The sequence below is a fragment of the Etheostoma cragini genome, chromosome 5, assembly GCF_013103735.1.
Source record: "Etheostoma cragini isolate CJK2018 chromosome 5, CSU_Ecrag_1.0, whole genome shotgun sequence".
Classification (NCBI taxonomy): Eukaryota; Metazoa; Chordata; class Actinopteri; order Perciformes; family Percidae; genus Etheostoma; species Etheostoma cragini.
Window position 1 is genome coordinate 24,615,161 of NC_048411.1, and position 22,311 is coordinate 24,637,471.

The following is a 22,311-nucleotide window of genomic DNA, read 5'->3' on the forward strand; positions in this document are numbered from 1 at the left end:
CATATAGCCAACATGGACGAGAAGTCCCTGACGCGATCAGTGACATATTTGAATATCTACATTTCTACAACCAAGTGAAATGCAAAAGAGTTATTGAAGTTGAATGTGACTATAAACAGAGACTATATTATGTAAGAGCTGAAATACTAAAACTAAACTAGATATTCTCCTCACTTTGCACATGTGCTGGAGTATACATGAGCGTGTGGGAGGCTGTTTCAATCTACCAGTCCGTTTTAAAATCTCCTTTTGATCTCCTTTTGAACATCAGACAACAGTGTGAGCATTTCCTGCTGTTGCATTCAGCGGTGCGATCCACCCACACTAAAGCAACAGGCAGTCACAGACCAAAACCATGCTTCACCCCCCCTCTTCCCTAAATCACTGTGTACCTGCAGGATGAGAACAAAGTAGTCGACGGGCTTGCCCCTCTGGTAGACATAGTGATGGGGCGAGCGCTTGTCACTGTCATTGAACTTGATCTCCTGGATCACATCAGGGTGGCGCAGGATTCGTAGCAGAACCTTGTCTGAGATCTGAGACGGGCTGAACAAGTTCACCTCTGCAGAAAGAGAAGAGGAGAAGAATTTTACTTTTAGGGGAGGACATACAGTAAATTAAGACTTTTTCGCTGCCCAACAGCAGACAAAAGTTGATATAGTTCAAAACAAATAACCATCTTAAAAGAAATCTAAATTCTAGAGATGCACCAAAAACCTTTTCTTTCTAGAACAAACTTGAGTGCCAAGTACTTTCTTACTGTAAACAAATCAAGGCATCAGAGATACAGTGACCTTTTAAATATGACATTCATCCCTTTATCTGTGGTACAAGACAATGTGCCAAGTACACCAGTTTTACAACAGTTGATCATATACCTATCAAAGGAATGTAACATATTAGGCATTCCTTTTGCTGTAACAAACAGAATTATTTCAGAAGATAAATAAGAAGCATCTCTGTTAAAGAAACCACTGGTGAAACGTTGGTTTTAATGCATTTCTCAGCTGTCCCGGGCTAGGCTGTTGCAATCCGCGCTCACCTAAAAGGGCCTTCAACCCTCCCCAAACTGAGAACAAAGAAACAGTCCACCCTGCAAACAAAACCCTATGCAACACACAGTGAGAAGTGAGTCATACATGACCAATCATACAAAGAGGCAAACAAACTTGGTTTACATTTTAAGTCAATGAGTTCACCAGCTTGACTCAAAAAGAAAAGAACTTTGAACTTCTACTGGGACTCAGATTAAATGTTCCATGACTTCTCAATGATTTTCAAGTCATTTTCACAGCCTGTAAATTTAATCTCTTCCTGGTTTGGTAATGCTTTTTTTCAGCTCCAAAAGTTTTCAGACGTACGGGGCTAGCTGTTGCAAAACACATAAGTCCTTAAACCAATGTAAAGAAGCGTTACATTATAAAAAAAATCCTTGAAATCCCCTGACTTGCAAACAGTGACTTCTTGACGATCAGACAAATCGCCATGCTTGTGAAAGAAAGAAAAATGAAACCCTGATCCTGAGAAGGAAAAAAGAAACATAGGTCTGCAGACAGTGATGTTATTCCAAAAGAGGTTTTAAGACTCTGGTGTGTTCCTCCACCACAGTGTCTGTGAGACAGTAAAGTGCTACGTCATGCTAGCAGGGGCTAGTGTCAACTGCTTGCTAACAAGACAGACTGCAACATGTCCTCAAGTGATTGGTACTAGTGTCGAGGCAGCGCATCCAGCTGGCAAAAGTCCAGAGTCTTCTTGCGGTGGTAACCACAGACAGGCATACTGCTTGGATCTGAAATAGAACTTCGAAGTAAATAACCACATTTAAACCTCCTTGCATATCGCCCTGCTTTGCTTGTGGCAAGATGACAGAACATTCATATTGTGGCTTGATTTACAAGTTATAAATGACATAATTGGCTGTGTGTGTTAGTAATACTTTGATGAGTGACTATGTATGTCTGTGTGCCAGAGCTGCACGATATGAGAAACATATGTAATATGTGACATTGGTGTTGAATATTCTTGATAACACTATTACTTGCAATAAATAAACTGATATTAAAGTGTAATCAGTTTTGCCTTTCTGCTGCGTTAAGTAATCAGCTAAAATACAACAAATTGCTTGTTGAATTTAAAAGAAATGAAAGGAAATAATTTAAAATAAAATGTATTGATCAAATTGAACTTTAAATTAAATATGCATATTTATATATATAAAAATAAAATAAATAAATAAAACAAAAATAATGTGTCTTTCACAATATGATGCAGCCTTTTGCAATGAGTTTATTGGGCCAGTTGACATCACAATAGCTCAAAAAAACTATATATTGTGCAGCCCAAGTGTGTGCATGTTTGCATCAGTTCCTCCCTTACCTGTAGCCAGGAAGCGATGGGCGGCCAGCAGCAGCTGAGACGAGATCTTCACTTTTGATTCACTTTCGTGTTTAAAGGCAGAGAAGTCTCTTTTATTCTTATTGGGCGCCACCTTTTTCCTGTTGCGGTTATCAGCTGAGAAGTGACACACACAGCAAACAAAGTTATTTATTAAAAACCTTACAGTTAAAAAGCCCAAAAAGGTTTATTCAATCAGCAGCTAAGAATATGGGTACAGTGATTTTGCACCAGCATTGTAGAAATCCTCTTAGCTCTCTGTAAAGCAGCAGCAGGAGCCGCGTACAGTCTAGTCTTGTATCCTGAATACCTCCATATAGTCTGTTTACGTTAATCTTAAAGATAGAATAAGAGTTTTAGATATGAAAATGGTATTAACTTGTTCAAACGTTTGGCTTTACCTGCCACAAAAGCTTCACTGGGTCCAGTCAGATGTCTGAGAGAACTACTCTATATGTTTGAATGGTCTTTCACACTTTTAGGTTGTAAACAAATAGATAGTGTTTTGTATTTTTTTGTACATGGAGAACAATACCTTTTACAATGGTTTAACCAGACTGAAAGGCTTAGAAAGAGAGACAAAGACACCTCTGAACAACAGCTCAATGAGAATTTAAGAGTCAACAGTCATTGATTAAAAAACTTGAAACTTAGCATTAAAGTTTGTGCAAATGTAATATGGAACAGGTTCCTGTTTCAGTGTCAAGTGCACAATAATGCAGCCTTAACCGACTGGAATAAACATGTGTGTTGCTTTAGCAAGGCTATTCTTCAAACTGCAAAATAGAAATAGAAAGTTATTCTAGCATTAGCCCTTTTGGAAAGGAATGAGGGAATAGCCGTTGATCATACTGTACATATGGACTGACAAATCAGTTTAAACCTGTTTAATCCAACCACTGAGTAGACTGCAGAGGATCCAAAATAGCAGAGGGACCCAGAATATTTAAAACCCAATTGCACTGTTGTGGTTCAATAACAAACAAAATGATTGAGGGCCACTTGTGCTTTTTTGGACTGGAAAACAAATTCAAAATCCAAGTTCCAAGAGCATTTTTCTCTGTCATGTAACAATGTGGTGACATTGGAAAAACCAAGTGGAGCTATTTCAGATGTGAATAATACATTTGGTGTCTACTTTTTATATATAATAAATAGTTAATATTGAAGGAAAAATAACAGCTAATTTCAAATTTTTGGTAGTGTAACTTAGATTGAAATGAAAATAGCCGTGTCTGCATTGACAGTAAAGACATGCTTAGTGATGAGACATGACAAACAAAAGTCAAACTCACTGTATAGGTCCGATTCATCCAGAATCTCTGATTTAATTATCTCCTCAATGACATCTTCGAGGGTGACCAACCCCAACACCTCGTAGAAGGGATCTCCTTCCCCCTCATTGTTCACCTTCTGGACAATCGCCAGGTGAGATTTTCCTAAAGTGGGACAAAGAGAATCATTAGTGGGACTTTCATCTAATTAATACATCCATTACTCAAGGCCTTCCAATTAAGCACGAAGGAGGGTTGCAAGAATTGGACCAACGGGTTTGCCCTGAATATTCTTCTACATGTTGTGATCCAGGTAATTTGTACCAACAATCAGAGAAGCAACATATATCAGCATCAAATTTCACATTATCTTTGACCAAATGCATCAATATCGATATTGTGGCATTATTGCTTGGTTGACTATTGCTGCTTTCCCTCAATTTTTACACCGTATTGATATATTGCCCAGGCCTAAGTAACACACCATAAAAGTAAGCAATGCATGATCAAAAAGCAGAAGAAATGCACACGTAAACAATGCAGGACCTGGGTGCCCGGATAGCTCAGTTGGTAGAGTGGTTGCACATATATAGAGGTTTACTCTTCAACGCAGCGGGCCCGGGAGAGAAGGAATGCAATGAAGTGTATTATGAACGCCTACAGTACAATTTGGTGAGAAACACTCAATGTAAACTATGACAACCATAGACCAGACATAAAGTCTATTCTATTAACACTGTAAACTAAAACGGAGAAACGTGGTCATAGATGTTTTCCTTACAAGAACAGGTGATGCTCCAATGTTTTTTGTTTATTAGAAGATTAAGACCCAGGTAAGGTTGGATGGGTAGATTATGCTCCTGATAAATTGCTGCAGAAATGGCACCAACACTGATCCTATATGAAAAGCAGCCAAAGAGATCAAAGCATAGCTAGATAACAAAGTGAAAATGTAATGAAGATAACATTACAGTCATGTCAGATGCTTTAAAGTAACTATATGTTACTTTTAAATGTTTTCGATTGTGTCACTAATAGTGAAAAGAACGCTAGTTTTATTAATGCCCTGGTCAGATCTTTCCCACAAAGTCACAAAATGATTGATAGCAGGTAGACCGGCTCTACGGTAACACATTCTGACGGGTCACAGATTTTGGCGTAGCACCGGCTAAGCCTGTGTTACAGTTTCCAGCAAGGTAAAGGGTGGCAGGAGATTTCTTTGTATAGGCCTAAATATAATTAAATGTTATTTGAGTGGTTTTCTTTCATAATTAAGGCTGATACTGGGGCAGGACCATCACAGAAAATAAGGAAATTAAACAACTAAGAGCAGACGGGAAAAACCTGGTCCGGCCATCAACACATGAAAATAATTATGGGATTGTAAAGGTTCAAAACAGTCCCAGAATTGGCTCTCACGTATGTCATATGTCTATTTCATTCATAACATAACTTAACAATGCGCAATGTGGTTGTACACCAGTAGCCAACATTAAATTATGTCCCCATTCCATTCAGCGCACAGTTTTTAATTATTTTCAGTCAGTGTTTGTGTTGGCCTACTCTTTTCTTTTCCCTTGCCCCCCTGTACTTCTGTAAAGCGTCTTTGGGTTTCATGAACTGTGCTATATAAATCTAACTTATTATTACGTTGGTTTATACAACAAACTCTTGTAACACGGTGACAGTGACACCCAGTTTAGCTCATGACTAGGGATGTAACGATAACCTCAACGTACGATTTGATTCATGATTTTAAGTTTACACTAGGATTTTCTCATGATTCTTTTTAACAGAATGAAAAAAGAATTCCTTTATTTATAAAAAAGTGTGCAAAACAGCCGATGTGTTGTCGTATCGAAAGTGCAACTGAAATAGTATATATACGTAAAAAAAATTAAAGATGAAAGAAAGGCTTGTTATTGCTAAGGCCATATGGTTAAATTTAATTGAGTTATTTATTTTAAATAACTTATAAGAACAAACTAGATGGTAGTAGGGTATTTTACATCAATCACTGAACGCAACACAAGCTTACGGAGTAGTACCCAAACTCAACACTATGTCCCATCTCTGTTGTTTAAAGTGGCAATGTCCATGCCGTCTAAAAGTGCAGCTAGTTCCTTCTGTTTCTTTAGCTGCTCCTATGTCTGGGTGCTAGAATCCTTTCCAGGGAAATACAGTCACACTTTACACCGTTTAGCGGACAGCATTTTAACCGTGTTCAAGCCAGCTAACATTACTAGCTAACGTCACCATATCCAACATTTGAAATGCAATGATGCATCTGTAATGCATTTACTTATTGTAAATGAATGATTTTCTGTCTGAGCTAAATATTTATTGCAGCTACAGTATATGACCTTCCGGTAACGCTGAAACTCAGTCATACATTGGGCAAACAGCACCAAAAAGAAAAGACCTTTACGAGGAGCAGGTGTGGTAAAAACACTACTGCTTTTGTCTAAAGCGGTCGCTATAATCTGTATATAAATATATATATGTATATATTATCTGCTATAAACTGAAAGTTACATACAGCCACTTTAACATTGTCTCAGCTTTATTCTACAACATTGTCCTTCAAAACAACATGATAAGTTTTTATACTCATGCATTAGGAGATTGTGTAATGCAAATCTGTTTTGGCTGTCTTTTTGCATTCTTGCTATTATGGAATATTTGTACAATTGCTGAATTGTCAAATCAAAGAAAGCTCTTGATCAGGGCCACAGGTTAAGGAACTCATAAAGCTGATGTGATTCATTCCAGGTATCCACTCTAACATCCTGTACAAACCTGGCAGATCCCCTCCATCGTTACAAACAATCATATCAATATGGATTCCCATCTGATAGCAGCTCTGTTCTAACAATTACCCATCTGCACAGTCCAGGTAATGTGTTACAGGTCATTACAGTTGGGGTTGTGTCTGGACCTTGGCCACAAGTGTTACTCAACACAAAAAACACACGTTTACACTAAGACACACCCTGCTGAACTATTCACATGACAGTGCAGATGGATGCTGCAGACTTGTGTATAAACAAGTGGAGAGCCGGTCCCCACTGATGCTCATTATTAACGATGGCGCCAGAGTAACACACTCAGAAGAGGAAAGATGGGGGTCAGGTCCCCTCAGTGGATAATTTCCTTCCCTTCAACAAGACAAACATATGATAATACACGTGCAAGCAACTGGTTTAAACTACACACATGCAAACACACACAATTAAGAGATTAAATTTAAACAGCTGAACGCTTTGATTTCTAAATATAGGAGGAGCAGTCTTCATTGTCAGTCAAAACCATTTCTTAAAAAGCATCAATTGTACCAAACACACACCTCATATTCTCATTCTCTCCAAATAACCACAAGCCATTTGAGTAAGATAAAGCATTAAACAAGAGAAAAGATGACGGGAGAGCCAGAAATAATGAAAGATCCCCTTGACTGCCTTTGTTTCCACAAAGAGAGCAGCAGATGAATGGGATTTACAAAGAGCTCATATGACCAGCAATTAAAAGAAGACCAAAGGCTATAAGTGTTCTATCGTTGTTGTGTGTATGTGGGGCCTTGATGTCTGCTTGCTTGTCATGGCAAAGTGGGCGCTGCCGGAACAATGACACAAACACACATTCTCAGCTTTGACCTTGCTTGGTTTTACTACATGAATAGCACCGAGGGACTTTGAGGAATCCATTTCCAACAAGGCAGGCGGCTTTGCTGTGGAAGTCTGTGATGTCACAGCGTGAAATGTGGGGGCTGGCAGATGATGTATTGTATATTTGGTCTGGGGGCTTAACTCATGAGAGGAAGTAACACGGCAGGACATTTATCATTGGCTAAGTTACAAATGGCCCAAACAGTTCTTACTGATCATTCTAACTCTAAGTTCAATTCAATTGAAATATTTATTCATCATTTGGCCTTAAAGATGTCTGAAATAGTGACAAGTGTTTTTTTAAACTTACTCAAGCAGTTTATTTTGTCTGACAAAAAGTATTTTACAAGAAAAGGAAGAGAGAAGGCAAATAAACCATTGAGGTTGAGAAGCTGTGAACAGCAAAAGTTTGGTAGTGTTACTAAATAGTGGCGTGCAAGTTTTGATTAATTAATCGATTAATCAACTCGTTGTTTACGCTCAACACAGGGTTTAATTTCATCCTGAAGGACACTTCTAAATGTAGATAGGAGTCGAAGTTCGCACCGCCAACCCTAGGACTAATGGCTAACACACTCAGAGCCACAGTTACTTTCATTAACCCACATGGTATCAAAGGAGCTCCCTGACAGTCATGTTAAACCATCATAAATCTCAGTGACATCAAATAGATTCAGCTGCCCCTCACAATGTTTAATACATTTTTATTATCCAGTGACTATGTGCCGCAGACGTAGCTAATGTGAACTTGGTTATGGACTTCAGAAATGCATGTTCAAAAACCACCGATAGAGTCAGGGCAAGGTGGAAAACAAGTGTCTGTTTGCATTTTTAAACACATATTGACACCCCCTTGTCAAAAACAATCCTATGGTTCAGTATCGGGCAAATCCAGGCATGTTTTAAATGGATCTGTATTGGTTAAAATTAACCAGATCAAAGTGTGAACATTTGACTGTGGGAATGCCATATTTGGACACACTGATGCACACCAGCCAGATTGACAAAATACACAGATTTACTAAACTACAACGTCAAAAAATCGGTTATCTCTCCTCTTTCCTACTTAGTAAGAGCAGTGTACAAAAGATCAGGTAATCAGGTAACAGGTTCTCATTTTTAGCTGCTGCTAACCACCACTTTTACCGGTAACCATGACAAATGTGTGACGGCAGCGGATTATATCAGATTGTTAAAGAGGGAAGAATCTCTACTCTCTAACACTAATGCACAGCCAGAGTGTTTATAATTCCAAAAACTCCTTCACTAATAAAACAATCAGCTGATTACTTCACGTCACATTCTCCCAGTTAAACTTCATACGGTATCATATAACTAATTCAAGCTGATCCACTTAATAGTTTTGATCAGGACCTTCAGTATTTGGATCAAGTTGGGGGGGGGGTCAAATTATTTCAATGTGCCAGATACTTATGTAATCAAAATCTCTAATGTGGATAAAATGCTCAGCGACTACAGATACCAAATATTAAATCGAGGCATCCCTAAGTGTGAGCCTTATTTATGGTGACAAGCACTTGGATGGCCACACATTAACTGGTCTGCAAGTGCCTTGAAGATTGCATGAAATAGGTACTTGAACTTCCTGAAAACACGTGCATCTTAAGTGATAACATTAGGTGCATTAGCTGACCGTTGCTCATTCCAACCGAGATAACTGTAGCAACAAAAATAGAGATATGGTGTAATGGAAAAGACAGTTTGTGTGTGTGTTCTCCCTGTGGTGCTGAGTCAATATTTCACAGGAAGTAGGACCCCGGGGGACATACTTACCCCCGGTTACTGGAGAGTCACTTCAGAGTCTATTGACTCCTTTGGAGAAGACACACACACACACAGAGAGAGAGAGAGAGAGAGAGAGAGAGAGAGAGAGAGAGAGAGAGAGAGAGAGAGTGTTCAGCCAAGTTCAGGCTGCTTCATGTATTTAGTGTTTGACCTGTGTCAGCTGAGTCTACAATTTAAGAAAAACACAAAGTCACCACACTCCTGTGTGTCTGTAGCTGCTGAGATGTGTGTTTTAGAGCAGCACGCTCACTCAGAAATACAAACAGTTGTCACTTATCAAACTGAGAATATGACATGACAGGAGAGTTTTTTTTGTTTTCATATAAATCCCATTCCTCATCCTCTCAACTGAGGTGACAGTGATTGCCGTCGGTGCTCCTTGACATTGTAACTAGTCATCTTGGATGTTATTCATGTCACTTTTTCATAAAAACCCTACACATTAGTGTACTAATCCTTTATTAATTGCTCTCACCTTTTTATTATCTGTGCATGTTTTGAAGCATTAAATTTGCCTTGGATTTTCAATTGCAGGGGAATTTGAAAGTCAAAATAAAGTCACAAAGTTACAATGTACAGCATTTTTTTAGCTGTTTAACAATGGGCCTTTCATTCACTCACTTACACACACATCCACAAGGAAACGGCAGAAAGCTACCATGCAAAGTGTTAGCTAAACAATCAGGAGCAACTGGGGTTCATGCCGCGTTTACCAAAAGTCGGAAGCCGGAGGTTGGAAGTGGAATGAAGTCCTAGCCGAGTTGATCGCGTTCCAGTTACAAGTTGGAAAAATGGGTGTAGAGGGACTCTAGCCAGATTAACCATTGTAAACAATACCAGTTGATAACTGTGCATTTTTGAGGTATTTTGGACGTGCAAACACTGTAGCAACATGTCTTCAGATAAAAGATGGGCAGTACTGTGTATGACAAATTAAATGAGACAAAAGTAACATAGAAGGAGCGGCCTCTAGCTCACCCACTAAGACCTGACCTGCAGCCCTTTGCTGCATGTCATCCCTCATCTCTCTCCGCCTATCCTGTCTATAAACTGTGAGTAATCAAGTGAAAAGCCCCCAAAAAATATTTAAAAAAGGTTACGGAGAAGTGCTTAAAAACAGTATGTTCATACTTTCACTACTGTTGATGCATGGAGCGGCCATGTTGTACACTGAGGTGGGGGTTGGTGCCAACCTCCCCACTTACCGAGTGGAAAAAATCAACCTCAGCGGGTGTTTACCGCATCAGTGTATTGCTCAGGAGCAAGGGATCAAACCACCAATCCTGATATCAATCGACAATGCTCTACCTACCAATGTTGACAAAATGTAGGTAATTTCAGACTCAAAACAGGTCTACTGAAACTACTAACGGGAAAAACTATATATTTTCTATGTACAGTCAATTCCACTTAAAACTATGCAATGCCAGTGCAGACATTTTCGTGCTAAGAAAATCGCCCTCAACCCATCAACTAGGACAGAAAACTATGTGAGAGCAGAGAAGAACAATTTGCTGGAAGGGGAAGCGAGAAACGCGTTGACCTTTGTCACAAATACTAAACTGGGCTGAGATTCAAGGTGCAGCTTCTCTTTTTGACTGAACATACCATAACATACCAACAACACATTTTCACACATTATTTCAGGATGCAGTTTTCTGTGTGATGTGGTGGTTTTAGTTAAAGAAGAGTTCCGTGTGTAGTTGGTTTCTGTAGTTGATTACCCGTTGGCAGCTTTTAATGTGTGAAGATTTTTTTGATATTCTCAGTTTTATTTCATCATTAATTAAACACACAGATATTCCCAGCAGGTGGGGTGACCCTCTAGTTTGGTTCTCCGCCCTCTGGCTCTTTCGTCATAAACCTTCGAGCCGGCCTGTTTGTTGACATGAAACATCGGCGACAAAAGGGCGAAAGCGATGGGTCTGTATGGGAAAGGAATGCCACACGCATACCGCCCACGCACAAAACCCAACCAGGCGGCTGTATATCAGCAGCACTGACCACTTCTGTCAACTGCAAAACATGCGCACTGTGCAGAGATGAAACAAAACATACTGCCACAAATATGCATGCTCATACATGAACACACATGGGTAAACCACACACACAGACAGACAGACAGACAGACACACACACACAGACACACACACACAGGTCAGGCTCTTCTAACCTGTTTTTCCAGCTAGAACTGGAGCCCTGTGTGTGACTGTAGGAAGTTAAGGGAATAGTTATATTTTGCTTAGCAGATTTATTACTGATTTTTAAACAAACTACTTTCCTGCATCTCCTGTCAACATGCTCACCGCTTTTGGCTACAGCAGAGGCGGTGACGTGTTAAGAATAGCATTGCATTAAAAAAGAAAAATCCAATAGTATGAGATGCTGCCAAAGAGTATCAGTGAGGAGATGAAATATAAACCAGGTTTGAAGGTTTATCAGACACCAATAGTGCAAAGCAGTTTATTTGCCTATGAGTCAGGATTTTACAACTCTAAGGAGGTTAGTAAAGAACCAATCTAGCTTTGCAAGTAGTTGAAGATTATTTTCATTATCAAATAGTTGTCTATACTTTTCCAGATGATTTGATTTATCGTCCCAGAGTGACTTCTTCAAATATCTTGTGTCCAACCTACAGCCCCCAAAACCTGAAGATATTCAGTTTAGAGTAGAGCAGCGACTCCTCACATTGTCAAAGCTGTAGAATGCTTGGCATATCTCTAAAAACTTCAACGATTCCTCAATTTTTGAGTTGGCAATGAATTCACTTCGCATCACTTAATCCATTGATAGCTATTTGGTTCTGGCACCAAAACCTGGATACCAAACTGGCCCAGTCAACAAAATAATCTGAAACTAAAACACCCGGAGCCCGATACAGTATGCTTATCCAAAATAGTTTTTAACATGTGAGGGATCCCAGTACTACGTTTATATGTCGTAATAGGATGTGTAGCAAAACCTCCATTCAAACAAATACACAAGACGGCTCTGTGTGCTCGTCCTTAAGACATCAAATCATTTTTGCTGAGCTGCTTTTTCTTCATGCTGACTGATTATGGCACACATGTCTGGAAGTGTTGCTGTGTGACACACATACAAAAAGCACACACCAAAAGTTGAAGTTGAAAGGACGGAGACTCCACAGTCAGCATTTCCAGCTACAATGACACGACAGGAAAGAGCGCGAAGCAGCAGGCGGCTGATAGGAAGTGAGAAAAGGAGAGAGAAAACTGTCTGGCACTGATTTCCAGCTGATTGTATGAGTCTTGATGAGGCAGAGTAAAGGTTTGTGCAGTCTAGTTCCTCCAATAGTGGTGTTAATAATTCCCAAGGTCAAGCATGAAACTTTCAATCCCAATTTTTAAGTCAGATAGTAAAAACGTCTAGACTGGGTAAACCCAGCCCGATCTGCCAGCGATTTGAGTTTGTCCTGCAGCTAAGGCTGGAAACTTGTACATTTATCTTTCCCGCTTCAGTAACAAAATTTGCGGTAACCAATCACAAACTGGCTAATGCAACTGGCGTGCAACTGGCCGGTTTAACATGATAACACCATGTTAAAGAAGCGACTGCCAATGAACGACGGCAAGCAGCTTTTTGTTAACATTCAACATGGCGGCCACCAAAGCGCAGCAACCTTCTCTTAATACATTCGTGGCAGCAACCCGTTTATGCCGCTGTCTGCAAAGAACGTCACCCGGATCGTTGATCTGATTGGTTGAAGGACTATCCAATTGCGTACAGTCATTTGAACTATGCCGGTTGATCACGCCTCTTGTGCAGTAGAAGATACAGAGCAGACTCCCCAGACTAATGCTCAATCTTAAAAGACTGAGCTTGGTCTGGTGATAGCCAGACTACAAAAAGTGAACATGAACATGCTCAGAAAAATGGAAACTTACAATTAAACAAAATAATTTACAATTCTGGGTATGTGCAAACTTCATCTGCTAAGGAAGACGGTGAGACAATAAATGACAAATGTGCTTCTCGTCAAGCAAAACGTACTTTATAGCCTAAAAATAGCAGCAGCCAATCTAAGAATTTACTTTCTTAGCTGGCACTGAACCTATTTAAGAGATAAAAGAATTATCTGTCTGTCTTTTAGAGTATGAAGTGTTTTAGAAGCTTCCACATGTAACAGTGAAAGTAAAATGTTGGTAGCAGACCTAAATCAATCATTCGGCTTTTATCTTCTAGCATAATGAAACCAGAGCACTACATACACACACACACACACAGAAAAATGACAAGAAATCTGCAGCTAACCCCTCTTGCAGTAGTGTTCCTAATTTGTTTGACAGGAACAGCAGACAGTCTTCATGGCTTCTACATGAAGAAGACGCAAAATCGTGTTTATCTTTTTTAAGAACCACATCCATCATCTCTTTGCCAATGTTAGATCGATCCACTTCTTAACTTATACTTCGTTTGAATGATGTTTCATCTCTTCTCTGAGGATGCAACACTTTTCTCATGCCTATGTGATATTGAAGCTGATGTTGAAAAGACAGAGAGAAGCGAAGTAAAAAAAACAACAACAACCATTTCTACACTTCTTCATCGTTGTTTGTGTCTAACACACTTTGAATGCTAACCCTACTCCAAACAACATGTTGTGGAATCCACAATTACAACTCCATCTTTAACAAAGCAACTAAACATTCCAGTTTAAGTAATCCGGTCTGAATTTCTCCCACAAATGTAATGAGTATCACATTTTTTTAAATGCTGGAGAAATGTACTCCATATTTCATGTTTATGGTCCAAATGTTGATTACATATGAAATGATAGAGAAAACAAGAATTTTGTGAAAAGAAATGGGCAGGGTTATACCAGGGGGACGACCTTCCACCATCAGATACACATATAGCGATTTAATGAGCAAATATAAGCTAACTCCTGAAACTATAAACAATTAATAAACAAAGCATGATGCAACAACTGCTTGGTCTATTTCCTGCCTCAAATGTATCCATAAACACGTTTTAGTGAATAATTTAGGAGGGATTTGACCAATTTTTCCAGGATGTTCTGCGTAATCTGGAAGATTCTTGTTTTGTGAGTCCCCCCCTGTTTTTACTTTACTGGCATACATCCAGCGCTCATGGTAACATAGTGATGCGTTACATGACCAGATCACTGCTTTCTGCAAATTAGTTTTTTCTTACAGTAATAAAGATATTAGGTATTTGATATCAATCAAATTGCTGCCATAAGTAAAGAAAAATGCTCTTTTCAGATAGATATAACAAAATACAGAAAAACAAGGACAGATTGGCAGAGACGCAAGATAATTGGAGGGAGAGATAGAGGGAAGAGTAAGTGAGGGAGAGAGACCCACCCCTTGTATAAAAGGAGGAGTGGAAATTCAAGTCTAACCTGTGACAACCTTACTAGGCTGCAATTGGGTCAACTTAGAGTTGGAAATGTGTTCTGTTACACTTTAACAGAGTAAATATGTCTGGGCTCCCAGCTTCATAAAGACTTCAGTCAAGTTCACAGATCTGGGTTAAAGGTTGAGATTAGGTTTGGATCAAGAGTTCAGGCTAGGGGGGAGGAAGAAGAAATAATAATAAATAAAGGTGATGTATTGCAAATGCATGCATGTATGTCACAGGAAGTGTCACACACTCAGTCTAAGTGGGAGCAGTATGTGTGTGTGTGTGTGTGTGTGTGTGTGTGTGTGTGTGTGTGTGTTAGGGGGGGACTCACCTGTCAGAACACATGACAAAGCGAACATTTAAGGAATTGATTAAATAAAGAGACAAAAGAGGAGTGAGGTGTGACAAATTGTGTCTACAGTACTCACTTCACAGTATAAGAATCTGAAAGGGGGTCGGGGGGGGGAGACAAACTTGACAAACTTTCTTTAAAACGTAGCACACATAAGAGGGTCCTAAAGACTGGGCGGGGTGGCCACAACACCGAAAAACAGCAGACAATGCAGACATGAATGAAAAACAAGGCAGTTAATTAGAGAGGCTGAGAGGCGCACTCCAACAGCAATGCTGTATTAGTCTAGTCTAAGACCTGCATACTTACTCACATCCTACCTAATGTGGTTTCACAATTCAAAATGAATAGTGCAAAGAAGTCCAGTTATTGCAACTAAAAATAATCAGGAGGCCTAAACAACATGTGATAATATGTGTGGTGTCTTGTGATATTGCATTTTGAACAGCACATTAAAGTTTTGGAAGATAAATACTCTAATTTCTCCAATGCAAGAGAAACTATTTGTTTACTTGATTTAAAATCTAATTGCGGTAGGCAAAAAAAAACTAATATTTGAATCAGTGCCTTTAAAGAGACCACTAGGATAAACATCATGCTCATTTGATGTACAAATGTACAGCAGTTAGTGCAAGCACTTGAGAGCTGTGGTTAATGGTAACATTATATTTATAGATAACCAGTGGCTGTGTGTTTCCCTAGGGTGGAAACTAACAATCATTTTCATTAGCAATCGATCTGTTGATTATTTTCCTGATTAACAGAATAATAATTTGATTTAAAAAAAGCTCATTGCTGTATGGCCGGGTTGGCTCAGTTTGTAGAGCAGGCGCACATATACATAGAGGTTGATGCCTGGACGCGGTGGTCCAGGGTTCGAGTCCAACCTGTGACGATTTCCTGCATGTCTTCCCTCTCTCTCCCCTAGCTGTCCTGTCCATTAAAAGATGGATAAGGCTCAAAAATAAGCCCCAGTTGAAATATTCAAATGTCTTGCATTGTCCAAAACCCAAATGTATAGTGTAATATCATAGAAAAGCAGTACATTTTCAATTTTAAGAAGCTTGTTCATTAGGATTTTGGGCATTATTGCCTAAAATTTACTTAAAGTGCTCATATATGCTAATTTTCAGATTCATAATTGTATTTAGAAGTTGTACCAGCATAGGTTAATGTGGTTTCATTTTCAAAAAACACATTTTTGTTGTACTGCACATTGCTGCAGCTCCTCTTTTCACCCTGTGTGTTGAGCTCTCCGTTTTAGCAACAGAGTGAGGCATCGCGCTTCTGTTGCATCTTTGTTGGGAGTCGCACATGCGCAGTAGCTAGGTCAGCACAGCTAGCCAGTCAGTTGCAGAGTATGAGGGCGTGCCACGTTAACAGGTAAGTGAGCATTATAACGTGTGTTACAAAGTAAAGGCTACAACAATAGAGCTGTTTGGAGCAGTTTGTGAACTGTTTTTTGTTGGAGATGGTATGTCCCTTTGGGGTGGACTTTGGGCTTTTACACTTTGTAAACCTATACTGTGCACAACGAAGATATATAACACAATAAAAAGAAAGAGAAAAGGCCAAAAAGCTGAATATGAGCACTTTCTGTAAATCAACTAATTGATGGTGGTGTCTTCCTCAACATCACCATCAGTAAGAAAGAAAATCTGTAGAACTAGTATAAAAAGATAAAAAGGAAAGAGTGTCTTCAATGTGTTTTTCCTTGATTCTATAGTAGGAGCCTATTATTTAAAGTCCCTGAGGCCAAAATGTAGGCTAATATAACACGCTGCTTGAGGGTACAACATGTGACGGTCTGTTGACAGAGTGTGATGTGCCTACAGTGAATTCATGGTTCACTTGTTTTGTGTGTTTTCTAAATTGTATTCCAGATTGCATGAATTTGAACCTCCCTGCAAGTAATAAGTACAGGAAGGGCACACATAGGTGCAGTCAATAATTTATTAGTAATTTCAGTAAATGTCAACCACTTTATATAAGCCACACCTTGTTATATCATTACATATATAAATAAAGTTTATTTTTATTACATATTTTCTTGTTTTCTATCCGTGGGTACTATTTCCTGCAATGACAGCCAGTGTGTCATTAAACTTTCATCTCATCTAAAAAGGTCACATCATGTTGACTGAAAAGGTTGTTGAGTGCACGCGCACACAAACATAGAGAGAGAGAGAGAGAGAGAGAGAGAGAGAGAGAGAGAGAGAGAGAGAAAGAGAGAGAGAGAGAGAGAGAGAGAGAGAGAGAGAAAGAGAGAGAGGGGGAGAGAGAGAGAGAGAGAGAGAGAGAGAGAGAGAAAGAGAGAGAGAGAGAGAGAGGGAGAGAGAAAGAGAGAGAGAAATGAAATGTCCGAATATAAAGTATTGATGAGTTCTACAGCTATCAATACAGAACTGAACTTCAAAAGTAAACAGTCGTGCGCCGACAGAGCAGATTTGATAAGAAAGAGCACAACCTAAAGAAACAGTTTGTGTACACATACTGACGATGTTGGATGCCACCATCACCGTGGTAACTGATGCCAAGCGGCAAGTGAGAGGAACTTGAGATGTAGGCGGGGTGTCAGGTCAGGGGGGGAGTCAGGGGAGCGGGCGTCGTTACCACATCAACACGGTCATAGCGTGGAGGCTGGCATGGTAAAATGATATTTCTTTGCAACTTCCTTGGAATAAAGCACTCGCTGTGTTTTTGAACTCACTTCTGCTCTCACATGCAGCAAGCTTAGAAGGATTTCAAGAGTCAAAGTTACATTTCAACCCTGTATTTCTCATACTTCTCTCAAGATTCTGGACCTTTTCTCTCTGCACATTATAATCTTCATAGAAGTAGGTCTACATTTCACGCCGTTGACGGCAAGATGTCCCACCCAATGTTCATCTCTCACACAAAGAAGTCTTTAGTATACTTAATATTAGACATAAACATGCTGCTTTAAAATAAAATGACAGATTCTTGTTATTGCTAAGAGGTCCTAGTTTTGAAAACCTGCAGATTTTTACCTTTAAGGTGTCAGATCTCTTTGGAGTAAAATAACCTTTACATAAACAATATGGCACTGGCTCTATGTCTGGCTGTTCTCATTGTTTATTAAGCTACCAGGAACACTGTGTTAACCAAAAACGGGACTAAAAGTGTTGGTTAAAAGACTATAAGTGAAAACTTTGACTACATTTAGATGGACTGCACTGATCCAGCTAAAATGACATGCTGTTTAAATGGGTTGGGATTGGAGCTGCCCATATCCCCTACCTGCTATATGCCCCAAACGCACAATGTCAAATCATTTCAGGACTTTTGCCACAATATCCAACTCCAATATTTCCGTCATATTCTATGTTGCCGTCTTTTTTTGCAAATATTCCAAAACATTAGGGTTTCAAGTTGTTCTGATTTCACAGTATAGCTTGAAGGGATCAAGCAGTTGGATTGCCCAAAGTAAATAGTTTTATGAAAATAAAAGCATGTCAAAGCCTATTTTTGTATACTCTTGTGTGACTGAAGTACTTGGCGAATCAAAGGGAATTCTTCTCCTTTCTCAATTCATCATCGTCCTAATGAGGAAAATATTGTTGAAATGCAATTCTACCGCTGGTTTTTCTACATTTCAGTTCAGTATATTTTATTAAAGGGGACAGTGCAAATTAACATGATTTCAAATTAATATGATTTCAGATTAACATGATTTCCCATGGGTAAAAAAGCCAGAGTTAGCCAGAAAGCTATTTTTCATCTGTAGTCCCCTGTCCTCGATGTTAAAAAGGCTTTTAAAAATACAAACGATGTAGAAAAATATATATAGGATATACACTTTACTCCACACAACAACTGAGTGTATTCTCATAATTACTTGCAGTAACTCTCTCCGTCGAGCTTTGAGCCAACTTACATTGTTTTCAACTCTCTGTGAAGCCGGATTTGTTGCCAAACCCTCCCACCTCGCCAGCTAATGGCTAAATGTCACACACCCACACCGTGCACCACTAAAGCAACTCAAAAGTCAATCCACAGTAGCTGATCTGAGATACGTACGTAAGTGACGCTAAAACAACGCTGAATTAAGTGACAGTTAGTTGAGATGCTGCCGACAAAGTTTAGTGATGTAGATGTCTTACATTTCGGATACTGATGCTACTACGCAGAAAGAAAGTCCAATTCCTTACTGTGCTAAGATAGAGACACAGCAAGGGTATCTGCTGTCTGTGACCTTGATGGGAGAGGCCTGAAAGAAGAAAAATATATCCCAGCGGGGTATGGCATCAGTGTGTGTATGTCCTCCCGAGAGAGGAAGTGTGCACGTGTGTCTTTGAGTGAGTGATTTGAAAGAGGAAAAGCAGCAAAGCCAAAATTAGAGAAGTAAAAGGGGAATGTGTTTTTGATTTCACCAACCACCAGCAAAAACACGACGGAGGTTACATTTGATCGCTTACAAAGCCTCCACGCAACAACTCAGCTGAGTCATTTTAGTCAGAGACACAGCTTTAGTCTGACAACGCTGTGTTTGCTTACCTTTGTTGGTTTGGATTGTAAGAAACAAACCTACTTTTGTCTTTTTTTTATAATCCTACCAAGAATGTCTACAGACTGAATGCAGTAACTGATAAAGACGGCAGCTCAATTTAGTATACCGCCTGAAGCTCAGAGTAAATACTAGCAGTTTTAAATTTGAAACTAATATGACGGTGACATCAAATACTCAAAACCCAAAAGAGTCTGGTGAACAGAGACTGTCTTCTTATAAAATGCTTGATGCACATTATAACCATGGCCCTTTCTTGTCATATTCATTGCAAGAGGCTGAACTTTTTTCTGACACTTTGGATGAGAGCATAAGCAATATGCCTAAAATAATATATATATATATATATATATATATATATATATATATATATATATATATATATATATATATATATATATATATGTGTGTGTGTGTGTGTGTGTGTGTGTGTGTGTGTGTGTGTGTGTGTTTTATGCTGTGTTGCAGGCAAAATAAATGAATGGAAACTTTTGCTCGCCCTGCTCCACAAAGAGGTCAAATGTCAAGCTCAGCTATAATGTCCTTGTTTGAACACAGCCTGGTAGATCCCTGGGCCGGACTGAACTCACTGTGAGATTGAAGACCTATGCAGTTGCATTTTGTGTTTTAGCCTTCACAGCAAAATTAGGGAATCTGCCAGTGACGTTTGACAAACATAAGAAAATCGTAGTAGGAAAGAGGAGCAGTAATCGTAACACAACCTTACACATAAGCCTCAGGTTCAACCGTAACCTCGGACAGTCAAACCCCTAACTGCTTGGGGCGCCACGGGCAGCCCCCTCACTCTGACATCTCTCCATTTAGGTACTGAGCATGTGTGTGTGTGTGTGTGTGTGTGTGTGTAATTCAGGCCTGTGTGTAATAATAACATAGAGTGTAAATTGTAATTTCCCCGAGCTGGATTTATAAAGTATACATTATTATTATTCTTATTACATTTCTGTCACTCTGTTATTTTACAGCTAAGAAAAATAATCATTTGATTTGTGTCATGCACACATGACACAAATCCCCGCTACCAGTCTTGGAGAACACCCTGTTTAAGGTGTCTCTAAAATGCATTACTTCCACAAACCTTTCTTGAACTCCTCCAGCATGGAGTCCAGCTTGGTGTCGTGGAAGACAAAGTGGACGGGATGGTTGTAGAACTTGGTGATGGTTTTGAGTGTGGTGCAGTCGTCCGGGTCAACGAAAGCCAGGTCCTTGACATACAGGATGTCCACGATGTTGGACCGCTCCTGCTCATAAACAGGTATCCTCGTGTACCCGCTCTCCATGATCTCTGACATGGTGTTGAAGTCCAACACGGTGTCGCTGTGGATCATGAAGCAGTGGCTGACAGGCGTCATGACATCCTCTACTGTTTTGGTCCTGAGCTCCAGTGCGCCTTGGATCATGTTAAGCTCCTCTTTCACCAGGTCATTATATGGCTCGGTGACTTTTAGCATCCCAACCAGCTTTTCCCGGTTGTACACAGTGCCGATCTCCTGACCCAGGATGCAGTCCAGGAGCTTGCTGATGGGCCATGACAGAGGGAATGTTAACAGCATAAATAACTTGGTAACAAGGATTGTGTTCGCCCCGACTGCCAGACCGTGCCTGGAGCAGAGCGCCTGCGGGACGATCTCGCCGAAAATAACGATGCCGACTGTGGAGGAGACCACAGCGCCGATCCCGGACTTGGTGAGGTCGTCCAGGAGGATGGTGAGGGTGGTATTGACCAGGACGTTTCCGAGGAGCAGTGAGCACAGCAAGTAGTTACCCTTCCTGCGGATGGGCTCAATCTTTCGCGCGTATTTCTTCTCCTTCTCGGTGCCGCAGCTCTGCACGATGCGGAGCTCCATCGGGTCCAGCGCCATCAGCCCCAGGTTGAGCCCACTGAACATGCCGGACAACACTAACAGGAAGGCGATGAGGATCACCTGCAGCCAGATGGGCAGCAAGGACTTTGCCACCTCCACCACACGCACTCTGCCGTCTTTATCGTCCAGCATGTACCAGGTCTCATCTTTCTCCTGGGTGTCGCGGACGCATAAGCCGAACACCTTTACCGCTTCGCTTTTGCGGAGCTGCTTGATCCGGAGGCTTACCACCCCGGAGGTGTTTTGGTTCGTTACCACCATGGACCCCTGCACTTCTATATCCTCTGTGAGTTTGGGACAAGTTCTATTTAACGGGGTAATGTTAAACTCGAGAGTATCATCCACTTTACCACTGGAGTAAAGTTCCGTGAACTTAATGAGCGCCGAGCTGTTTGGGAGCAAGTGAAGCCCGTAGAACCTAAATAAAGTATCGCTGCCCTCGGTCACCTGAATTACCCCTTTATCTGTGGTCTTGGCCGGCGTCTCGCTTCTTTCCAGCCTCATGCCGAGTATCCTTGGCGCGAGTCTTGACTCCGCCACTGCCTCCTTAATCTGCCTGCCCGCAAAAACACAAAAAAAGTAAAATAAAGTTAGCGTAAACCTCCGTCCACTCGACTCTATCGCCATGTTGTTTCGCTCTCTGCGAATACGGGAACTGACGTCACAAACTCGTTTCCACGAGTCTACTTCGCTCATCTGCAAAGAGACGACACTCGAGCGAGCCCCCTCAGTTTACATTTTTAAGGTCGTCTGACATTTTTTTTGGTGTTAAGGTGGAACGTGTGGCCATTTAAAAATGTAACTTACTTTTTCTGACTGATTTTTTTTTTTTTTTAAGGATACGTTTTGGAGATGTGACAACATAGACACAGCAAGGATTTTATTTAATATGCATTTGATATTTTATTTATAAAAGCTGAACTATATATGAGTGCTGATCAAAACTCTAATAGGCCTACGCTAAATTCACACATAGCGTAATCCACAATAAGAGACAGTCTCTTTTTTACATTCTTCTTGT

General features: G+C 40.1%; 1 protein-coding gene across 2 annotated transcripts in view; it reads right to left on the bottom strand.

The window, feature by feature from the left end:
- The window catches only part of LOC117944563 (metal transporter CNNM4), a 39,685-nt gene extending 17,728 nt beyond the window's left edge, over positions 1-21,957 (bottom strand). For both annotated transcript variants that reach the window (XM_034871456.1, XM_034871457.1), the window contains exons 1-4: positions 20,504-21,957; positions 3,690-3,833; positions 2,377-2,511; positions 393-562 (exon numbers count right to left, since the gene is read on the bottom strand). In XM_034871456.1, the coding sequence (XP_034727347.1) occupies positions 393-562; positions 2,377-2,511; positions 3,690-3,833; positions 20,504-21,917 (1,863 nt within the window). In that variant the 5' untranslated portion in view covers positions 21,918-21,957. The remainder of the gene's footprint in view (positions 1-392; positions 563-2,376; positions 2,512-3,689; positions 3,834-20,503) is intronic.
- Between the last annotated feature and the right edge of the window lie 354 nt (positions 21,958-22,311).